Source organism: Phodopus roborovskii, unplaced genomic scaffold (assembly GCF_943737965.1).
Source record: "Phodopus roborovskii unplaced genomic scaffold, PHOROB, whole genome shotgun sequence".
In the NCBI taxonomy this organism is placed as follows: domain Eukaryota; kingdom Metazoa; phylum Chordata; class Mammalia; order Rodentia; family Cricetidae; genus Phodopus; species Phodopus roborovskii.
This window is the reverse complement of record NW_026126460.1, coordinates 4938431-4949380: the sequence shown is the minus strand read 5'-3', so window position 1 is coordinate 4949380 and position 10950 is coordinate 4938431. Positions and strand designations below refer to the sequence as shown.

The window sequence follows — 10950 nt, the reverse complement described above, 5'->3', positions numbered from 1 at the left end:
CTCCATCTATAGTGATTGAGAGTTTTGCTGGGTATAGTAGCCTGGGCTGGCATCTGTGGACTCTTAGTACTTGTAGAACATCTATCCAGGACCTTCTGGACTTGAGGGTTTCCATGGAGAAGTCAGGTGTAATTTTGATAGGTCTGCCTTTATATGTTACCTGTCATTTTCCCTTCACTGCTCTTAATATTCTTTCTTAATTCTGTATGTTAGATGTTTTGATTATTAAATGTTGAGGGGTCTTTTTTCTTTGGTCCAGCCTATTTGGTGTTCGGTATGCTTCTTGGGCATGTTCTTCTTCATATTGGGAAAGTTTTCCTCGGTGATTTTGTTGAATATGTTTTCGGCACCTTTGAGCTGGGCTTCCTCACCTTCCTCTATGCCTATCATTCTTAGGTTTGGCCTTTCCATGGTATCCCACATTTCCTGGATGTTTTGTGTTAGGGATTTGTTGGATTTATGATTTTCTTTGGTTGATGAATCTATTTCCTCTAGTTTATCTTCTGTGCCTGAGATTCTCTCTTCTATCTCTTGAATTCTGTTGGTTTTGCTTGAGTCTGTAGTTCTGGATTGCTTGCCCAGTTTTTCTATTTCCAGCATTCCTTCAGTTTGTGTTGTCTTTATTTTCTCTATTTCAGTTTTCAAGTCCTGAATCGTTTCCTTTACCTGCTTAATTGTTTTTTTTTTTCTTGGCTTTCTCTACTTTCTTTACTTTCCTTAAGAAATTTGTTCATTTCTTCCAATTTTTTGTTTGTTTTTTTCTTCCATTTCTTTAAGGGATTTTCTCACATCTTCTTTGAGGGCCTCTATCATTTTATGACAATAATTTTTAAGTCGTTCCCTTCTGCTTTGTTGTGTTCTGGTCTAGTTGGTATAGATTTCCTAGATTCTGGTGGTATCATGCTTGTCTTTCTGTTGTTAGGTGTTTTCTTGTATTGCCGTCTTTCCATAGCTTTTTCCAATGGAGTCTCTCCCTCTCTCTGTGGTACTTCCCTGGTGGGCTTAGGTGGGTCAGAGGTTCGATATCTGTAGCTCTGGGTGGTCCAAGCTCTCCAGGAAGTCTCTCCACGGGCAGGGGCCTGGCAATGGGGGTCACTGATCAGGCTCCAGCAGAATACTGGCGATGGGTCTCAAAGATCCCAAAGGCTGGGACTCAGGATGTTCCTTGTGCCTATAGACATATCTAGCCTAGACCTGGCACTCTCCAGCTGAGGCCTCTTTAGCAGAGGCCCTGCGATGGGGGTCAAGGATCCTGCAGGCAGGAACTCAGAGTGGTCCAGCAGAGATAGGAGGATCTCTGGGAGGGGCCTGGAACTCTAGTAGAGGACTGTTGGTGGGGTCAGAGAACAGGCAGGTGGAAATTACCAGTGGTCCCACTTGGATAGGCAGGTGTGTTCAGAGCTACTCCCTGATTGTTGGCTCCACCCTCTGTCCCAGTGCTCAACCAGAGCAGTAGGACAGTGGGAAGGGTAGGGCACAGGGTAGGGGGAGGGCAGGCTCTTTGTGGGGGTAGGTGGGGTGTATCAGAGCTCCAAGAGTGCTCTCGATGGGGACAGGACACAGGGGCAGGGGGATCCAGGGCCAACCCATGGAATTCCCAGGGAAGGGTGTAGGGGAGAGTCCACCTGAATTGGTCCCAGACTCACCTCTAGCCAAGGCCTGGCGATGGGGGACAGAGGCTGTGCTGATAATCAGATGTTTTTGCACAGATAGGTAGATCTAGCTGGGACCTGGCACTCTCCAGCTGAGGCCTCTTTAGCAAAGGCCCTGCGATGGGGGTCAAGGATCCTGCTGGCCTGTCTCTAAGATTCTTAAGACTGGCATTGAATTCCAAGTTCTGTGGAGCTGGCTTTGGAGATAACATGAATCTACAGCTTGTCAGGGCTGCTGGTAATTCATTTGTACGTGTGTTTGATGGGAGATGTCATTCTGTAAATATGTTTCTCATATTGGTTAATGAATAAAGCCCTGTTGGCCAATAGGAACGCAAGTTAGGCGGGACTATGAGACAAGGAGGATTTGGGGAGAGGTAGGAGAAGATTTAAGATGTAGGGATTTGAGAAGACAATCCAGGCCCTCTCTCTGGTAAGATAAGACCACATGGAAACACTTAGATTGATAGAAATGGGTTAATATTTAAGACAGAGCTAGCCAATAAGAAACACTAGTAACAGGCCAACAGCTTTATATCTAATACAGCATCTCTATGTGTTATTTGGGGCTGACGAGGCTGTAGGACCAGGCCAGTGGGAAAACTGCTCGAAACATGTGTGTTCTTTTCTATATTGATGTTTTTAAAAATATTTGCACTGTTGTTAATTCTTCTAGAATCGAAAATCCCTCAGACACTTTTAGGATAGATAAAACTATATGCTTGAAGCTGAAATACATGTGCTACCACAAAAGCTTAAAAATGTGGCAACATAAGCCTATATATCCCAGAGGTAACAGGCCAGCTTGGGACTTGCCTGACAGAACAGAGATTGTTAGTGCCATGTGGAGCTGGAATCCTCATGGACTGAAGGACATCCAAGCAATAGGTTTGCTCCAGAAAGGGAGATTCGGGTATTTTACAATATAGAGTACTGAAGGTCCAACAACTATGATGACCTCAAAAGACTCTCAATATGTAGGATTAACAATGTCCTAAGAGACGATTTTCCCTATATGTCTCCACATTTAATAGAAGCCATGGTGGTTTGAATGAAAATGGCCCACACGGGCTAATAAAGAGTGGCATTATTTAAAAGGATTAGAACTTGTATTGTTGGATTGGTGGGGGCTTGTTGGAGGAAATGTGTCACTCGCTTTGAGGTTTCAGAAGCTCAAGCCAAGCCTTGTACCTTTTTCTCTCTTCCTGCTGCCTGCCAACCCAATGTAGAACTCTCAGCCTCCTCTCCAGTACCATGTCTGCCTGCATCCAGCCATGCTTTTTGCCATGGCAACAATGGATCAACCTTTAAACTGCAAGTCAGCCCTAATTAAGTGCTTTCCTTTCTAAGAGTTGAAGTGGTCTTGGTGTCTCTTCACACCTAAAGGTAAAAAGTTGGCAAGTGATGAGGGAATTAGTACCATAGAGAGAGCACTAACAATGAATTTATAACCAGGAGAACAAGATTATGCTAAGCATGCCATACAGGAAAATACTGGGGAAATTCTGGATGATTTAAGGACATACTTGCATGTAATTCTTCTAAGACCTCTTGGAAATTGTAAGAGGAGACATCAGTCATTGTAGAGTTTTCCATGCTCATGGAATTCATATTGTGAAAATGACTACACTGACAAGAACAGTCTAAAGATTCAACAAGTCACTGTCAAAGTTCCAATGACAGTCACAAAACTAGAAAAAAGTCCTAACATTTATATGAAAGTATACAGAAGACTCTGAATAGCCAAAGCAACCTGAAACATAAAGAACAATGCTGTATATACCACAGTACTCTTTATCATAACACACAATAGGAGCATATTAACAAAAACAGCATGGTCCTTGAAGAAAAACAAGTATGGAACACTGGTACCAGGAAATAAACTCACAAAGCTCTGACCACCTGGTTGTTAGCAATAGAGCCCAAAACATACACTGAAGATAAGATAGTATCCCCAACAAATTGTCCTGAGAAACCTGGTTATCCACATGTGGGATAACAAATCCAGGCCTCTGTCTCTCACTTTAAAAAAGAATCCATGTGAAATGGATCAAAGACCTTAACATAAGACCTGAGACTGGAAGTCCTAGAGGAAAAAAACTTGTCTGGGCATAGGCAAGAGTTAGTGACATGGACAGTAGTAACTCAAGAAATAATAGCAAGAAATGACAAATGACGAATGGGATCATATCAGACTATAACGCTTTTGCCCAGCAGAAGAAACAGGAAGTTGGATGGGAAAGCCTACAGGATTGGAGATCTTTGCCAACAACACGTTCAACTGGATAGTAAATATCTCTAATCTAATCTATAAGGCACTAAAGAATTAAAAATCCCACCTACCAAGTCATCTAATCAATATGCACACAAAGAGCTCCAAAAAGTAAGAAATAAAAGTGGCCACGGCATTTTCTTGAAAACAATATCAACATCCTCAGCCATCATGGAAATGCAGGCAATTTTTTGAAAAAAGTGTCAGCATCCTTACCATCAAAAAAAATGCAGAGTAAAACTTACTCCAGTCAGACTATCTGTTATCAAAAAAAAAAAACAAAAAACAAAAACAAAAACAAAAAAAACCCAAACAAACAAACAAACAAACGAAAAACCAAATAACAACAAATGCTGCTGAGTGTGGGGGTGAAAGGAGTCTTTAAACACTGTTGGTAAGAATGGAAATAGGAAATAATTCATGAAGGTTCTCCAACAACTAACAATGAAGTACTACATGTTCCAGCCATACCTGCTCCCAGATATATGTACCCAGAGGAAGCTAGGCCAGAATGTCACAGAGGAGCTCCCACTCCCACAGTTCTCTAGATAGTACCATTCAATTGATGTATAAATGTGTATAGAAAATGTTTATATGCACAATGGTGTTTTATTCAGTCATAAAGAAGAATAAAACCATGCTATTTGGTGAAAAATATAGGTGACTTTGTTAAGTGAAATAAACCAGGCTTAGAAAGACAAATATCTTATGATCTGGGGTTTTCATATGTGTAATCTACACTTTTAAAATGTGTGTGTGTGTGTGTGTGTGTGTGTGTGAGAGAGAGAGAGAGAGAGAGAGAGAGAGAGAGAGAGGGAGGGAGGGAGGGAGGGAGGCACAGAGAGGATGAATTATGGGGAGGAAGGAGGCTAGAAGGGAGGCTGAGAGGGTGAAAAAATAGTTTCACCACTGAAAATCAGAAAAGGATACAAAGAGCTTGGTTATTTTTGTGTAGTGAAAAATTGGAAACATTACTGTTCAACAACAAATGTTTTGAAGTGATACATAATCACCTGTGGTGCTTCTCATTATCATAAACTTCAAAGGGCCTATTCTGTTGGGAAATGAAATATATTCTGGATAATCTGGGTAGGATGCCTGTGGTTGTTGAATCACCTTCAGGTTTTGCAAATGAAATTAAACATGAACCCAATTTGGTTTTCCTAGACTCTGTGTCTCTAACTTCTATATTTGACTCCTTTTTAAAAATTGAATTGTTCTGTTATTATGTTTAGGTATGTTCCTATTCTCTCCAAGACCTTTATCATGAAGGGGTGTTGAATTTTGTTGGAGGCTTTTCAGTATCTAGTGAGATGGAAACATTCTTTTAATGTATATTAAAATATAGAGTACTTTATATAAAATAATGTCTGTTTCTCAAAGAAGTGGTATTAAACTTGATGACTTACTGTTATGTCTATAGATTTGTCACCCACAAACTCCTTCCAGGAAAGCTTCTTTGCAAAGTTAATGATGATTAACATTGAGACCCACAAAGTGGTTAAGGTATAGAGTGTACTCAGCCCTAAAACAAGATATCTGTGGCACATAGCCTCCTTCCAGGAAGAGGAGGCAGAAAAGTTCCTAGGAACCAGAAGTGGTAGATGAGTATAAGGAAGCATCATTTCCTAGAGACTGCTGGGCAGTTGTATGTATGAACTCACAAGACCTGTGTAAATTTAAACCAGACAAAATTCCAGAATGGAGAAGGTAGGTAGAAACAAAATCCCACTCCCATTTAAGCAGCTTTTAGCAACTGGTAGGTAACAGGAGAAGGAGAGTCAGTCTTCTTTGAGGGTGTGGTAGTTGATGGGTTGACTATTAAAAGTAAATTTTCCTGCCGGCCTGGTCCCTCAGCCGTGGCAGCCCCAAATAACATGCCAGCCCCAAAAAACACAGAGAGACGCTGTATTAGATATTATGCTGTTGATCTGTTATTAACATTTCTTATTGGCTAGCTCTGTCTTAAACATTAACCCATTTCTATTAATCTAAGTATTTCCACATGGTCTTATCTTACTAGAGAGAGGGACCGCATTCTGCTCTCTTTGTCCTACATGTTGATTCTCCTCCTACCTCTCCCTGAAAACCTCCTTGTCTCCTACTCCTGCCTATCTTGCTTTCATATTGGCTAACAGGGATTTATTCATTTACCAATGAGAAACATATTTACAGAATGACATCTCCTATCAGTTGACTATCTTCTAAATGAAGGTCATACAGTCAAGGATACATGGTTAGCACAAATCAGGCTTACATGGTTTTCTCTTTTTCTGAAAAAAGAAGAAGCAGAAACAGAAGAGAAGGGGCAAGAAGATGAAGAAGTAGAAATACTAGAAGAAGAGGAAGAAGGAGAATAAGAGGAAGAGGAGGGGGAGGAAAACAACACAATTGTTTGTGTAGTTGGGTAGTTAAGTAGGTTGTCAAGTAGGGGGTGGATTTTGAAGGAGTAGAAGTGGAGTGTGAAAATGATCAAAACACATACAAAATTCTCAAAGAATAAATAAAATGTGAACCAAAGTGACTAAAATGTGAATACAATTTAAAATGGGATCTTATTTTCAAATGGCAACTGCTCTTGCCTTCCTTGCAAGTCTTAAGATGATCTGTTCATCCTGGTGATAACTTTGGAAGTCAGAGGTGTCAAGTTTTTTTGTGTTGTATGTAGGATGATGGCATGGTGGTATTGTGTAGGACTTAAAGTGTTTATCCTTTGTGTAATTTAAATAAAAATTGTGAAGGTCTTAAAAATGTTTGAACAAAAGGGATAATAGTAGAAGAAATTTTATTTGAATTAAGTTATAAAGTATACCATCTTTATGAAGAAAAAAACTATTCATTGATTTTGGCAATATAGGCTAATCTTTAATATTTGCATGACTTTAATACAAGATATTTTCTAGTTGCAAAGCACAGAGAACTAAATTTTCCATTAATTTCATTTAATAAGAAAGATTATGAATTCCAAAGAAAGTGCACAATATAAATTTATTTAAGGGATTAAAAATCAAAATTAGGTAAAATTTAATCTGATTTTGGATCCAGTGATCTATTATTATTTTTTTTTAACTTACATTTGACTCAAATCTGGTTGTGTTTATTCTGTTCCAGGGGTGAGGTTTTGTGGCTATCTTCCATTTTCCTTCAATAATTACAACAAGGACCACATATGAATAGTTTCAAAACCAAGGATTTTTAGTTCCTTAGGTGAAGAAGGAAAATGCTGCCCCATTAGAACTAGTAGAGGGTCAGTCTGAGCTTGAGTTGAGGATTATGTCATTGATTGAAAAAAATGTGAAAAACAAACTGACATTTTCCTTTGACTCATGCTAACCTTTTCTCAGGTGGATTTATGTAGAAGCAGACTAAGTTTGTCTGCTTCTCTAGTATTATTTTCTCTTACCCCAAAATGGACATTGCAGGGTATGTGGCTTCCTAGCTCTTTCTACCTCCAGCTCCTGCCAGATGACTTTGCCCATGATGTGTGCCAGCTGTGAATGGGCACAAATCCATGTGGACAAATAGAATTCACCTTTGATCAACCCTCCAGTATTTTTGTTTCATTTAGACTTCAGCCTATAATCCTCTCTCTCCCTCTCACTTTCTAGAATGTTCAAGTTTACCAAAAATATAAGAAAGCAATATTGAAAAATCTTAAAGTATTAAAAATAGTTTTATCTGAATATATAAACTCAAAGGTTCGTGCATATTTTCTTTAAAAGTCTTTTTCCTTGAGTATTATAGTATGCAAGTATTTTTATTTTTAATTTTTTTCTTTCACTTTTTTGAGATTACAATACAATTCTATCATTTCCCCCTTCCATTTCCTCTCTCTAAACTTTCCCATGTACCCCAGCATTACGTTTCTTAGAAGAGGGGTAAGAGAAACAGTAAACTGGGCTATGAGGGTGAAATGGTTTGTTTGTGGGTCTGTGGGAGGGAGTTGTCATTTGTTTCCAACCTAAATTTGGGGTTGACTCATGATAAATGAAAACTATTTCAACAAAGGTGGGGGGGTTAAGTAAAATATAACTGTGAAATAAAACAAAATGGGGGGCAATATTTTCATTCCTTGACATAATGAAAACCCTTGCTCTGCAATTGCTTTGCACTGTCTTGGAAGTGGCGTCCATGGTCAACAAAAGGCCACTCTATGAGAGATCTGCAAGGAATTTATCATTCCCTCTGGCTGAGCCAAGGCAGGCTTGATACACAATTTTGTTTCATATAAATATTCTCATGTTACTGTTTACTTTGGGGGAATATGAGGATCCCACTGACAGGGTACGTGCTCCATGGCCTTGCTTTTAAAGGCATTTATTTGACTCTGGTGTTTGTACTTGCCCAGAAACTTCAGAGAGCGGCCTAGGAACTTGTTTGATAAGCATCCAGACCATACTTATGGAGCATGTTGTCCTTGGGGGTTAGAAATGCTTATTGTTTTAAGCAAGCCTGCACATGGTTTCCAAGGAGCCCATTTTTCATAGGTAAGAACCATTATGACACTAACTTCAATCTTTTACTTCTCAAAGACCTGAGAAGGTACCCTGTTTAGCATGGTTTGGGTCTGAACCAGACTGCCCTTTGGTTACTCTCTCAGCTTCTCTGTTGCTGATTGCAGTATTTTGAGACAGGTTTGCTTGATAAGAATTAAGATGTGAGATGGGGCAGAACTCTTTCTCTTTATTGTCAGTATGCATGTTGCCAACCTGTTGTCTCTCAGCTCCATACCTACCCTTCCATGGTTTATATGACACCTGGATTCTGTAAAATGCCATTCTTATCCTACAAATTTCCTGTTGGGAGGTGAAGTGTGAAGTACTAGGAAACTGCATTCTGGGAAGGGAGGAGGTGTCTTAGGGTTTCTATTGCTGTGAAGAGACACCATGACCACAGCAATTCAATTCTTTTTTTTTTTTTTTTTTTTTTTTTTTTTGATTTTAAACAAGAAGTTTATTTAAACAACAAGACGCTTGACTTGAAGGGAAAACTATCTAGGATCATTTTGTTCAAGAGTAATTTACCCCTACTTAAAGACATTGCCCTACATGTAACAGCTACGTACAAAAAAGTTATAAAATTGTTCTTGGTTTTACAATGATAAATGAAAAACATTAAAATTCTCCAATAGAACAAGGTATGCAAGGATTTTGTTGTTGGGTTCTTTTGTTAAAACATTGAGAGCAAAATAACTTATTGGAATATAAAGATAAGAGTTGAATGAGCATGCCACTATGGAGAAAGGGGGATATTTTCACAGAACCAGTACTTCCCCCCCCCCCGACCATCTCCATCTGATGTCAATCAAAACACAACATTGGCCATTTAGTTTAAAAAAAGAAAAAAAAGCGCAATATGCTTGTGCACATACACCAGTTACTTTATGTACAATAAAGAAATGGGGACAGGGAAATGAAAGAATAGAGAAAACTATACTGTAGTAGTCAGGATGTGGCGGAACCAAATTGCGGCTTTCTAATTGCGAATGTATTCTTGGTCTATAACAAAATTCTGGAGTAAAGTAGCAGGTTCCCTTTTTAGTAGACACCTCCTGTTTGCTGCTGGAACACATCAATCGTATCTTCATCCTCCATTTCCAACTGTGCAGGTGTGTCTGTTTCATTGATTGGTTGTCCATCAAACCGGAATCTGATCTGCCTCATTGACAATCCCTGTCGTTCGCAATAGGCTTTCATTAGTTTACTAAGTGGTGTATGCCTCTTAATCTTAAACTGCACCACAGAACCATCCTGCCCCGCCACCTTCAAATTAATATGATCGTTGTTCTCGGTCTTGACTCCTTCCTTGGGTTTCTCGTCGGTCATGGCGAGCGCCGGGGTCTCCTGAGCTGCCGCTTCACAAAAGAGGCACCGGGTCGCACCGAGGGAGCATCGAGGGAGCACACGGGCAGCACCAGCAGCGGCAGAAGAAGGAGGCGGCCCGACCACAGCAATTCTTATAAAGGAAAAACATTTAATTGGGGGCTGGCTTACAGTTCAGAGGTTTAGTCCATTGCCATCATGGTAGGAAGCATGTAGGCAAGCTGAGAGTTCTACTTCTGGATGTGCAGGCAGCAGAAAGAGAGAGGGCCACCGGGACTGGTTTGAGCATCTGAAAGCTGAAAGCTCGCCCCCAGGGACACAGTTCCTCCAATATGGCCACACCTACTCAAAAAGGCCATGCCTCCTAATAGTGCCACTCCAGGTGAGCCTGTGTGGCCCATTTTCATCCAAACCACCACAGGAGAGATGCTCTTAATCTTGTAACTTCTACCTCAGCAGTGTTCACTCTGATAGTGGTTTCTGAAACTAACTTCATGATGACCCTCTGAAACCTCAGTGTGAGCACTGTCACCTGTACAGATATTGGAGGTCCATGTCCCTGAGACCCACAGGCTTTCAAAGCACTTGCTACTGCTGTCCTGGAGTTTTTGTTGTTTGGTTTGGGGTTTGGGTTTGTTAGTTTTCTTAGTTTTCCAATCTTAACTAACTTAAAGGTTCTCTTTTGAAATACTGTGCTTTCTATTTTCTTGATTGGGTCCATACTGGATCCTGTCAGTCACAAAACTGTTAGCAGATCAGGCAGAGGCCGCAGAGCGGCCAACCATGCCCACAGAGGAGTTTCCCAAGCAACCCTCTGGGTTGATGCTTACTGGTCTTCTTCTCATGTGTGCTTTAATCTCTTAGTTCATGGTCTTTGTATCAACATGTTCAATGTTCTTTTTGACATGTATAATTTTTTTCATTTAGCAAGGTTCATTTAGAGAGTTGTCATGAAATAAGTGTAGGCAGAATGAGGAAAGCCACAGTGTGTGGTATGTTTGCTTATGATATTTCCCCCAAAAGGAGCTTGTAGCTTAAAATGCAAACTACCATCTTTTTAAAAAACACATGTTCCTTTATAGCTATCTGTCCTATAATAGCTATTTGGCTCTCTTTCCTAGTTACCTTTCTCTGCTGGGTAGGTGATTTTTTTTTTTATAAGCTGTGGTGGGCTCCTATCATTTCACTATGTAGCCATAGCTAC

At 40.1% G+C, this 10950-nt stretch overlaps 1 protein-coding gene across 1 annotated transcript; it reads right to left on the bottom strand.

Annotated features, from left to right (window-relative positions):
* Nucleotides 1–9280: 9280 nt before the first annotated feature.
* On the bottom strand, nucleotides 9281–9791 carry LOC127226313 (small ubiquitin-related modifier 2). Its single transcript, XM_051190229.1, has one exon. It carries the CDS (start codon nucleotides 9747–9749, stop codon nucleotides 9462–9464), a length of 288 nt encoding a protein of 95 aa, XP_051046186.1. The 5' UTR covers nucleotides 9750–9791; the 3' UTR covers nucleotides 9281–9461.
* Nucleotides 9792–10950: the final 1159 nt, after the last annotated feature.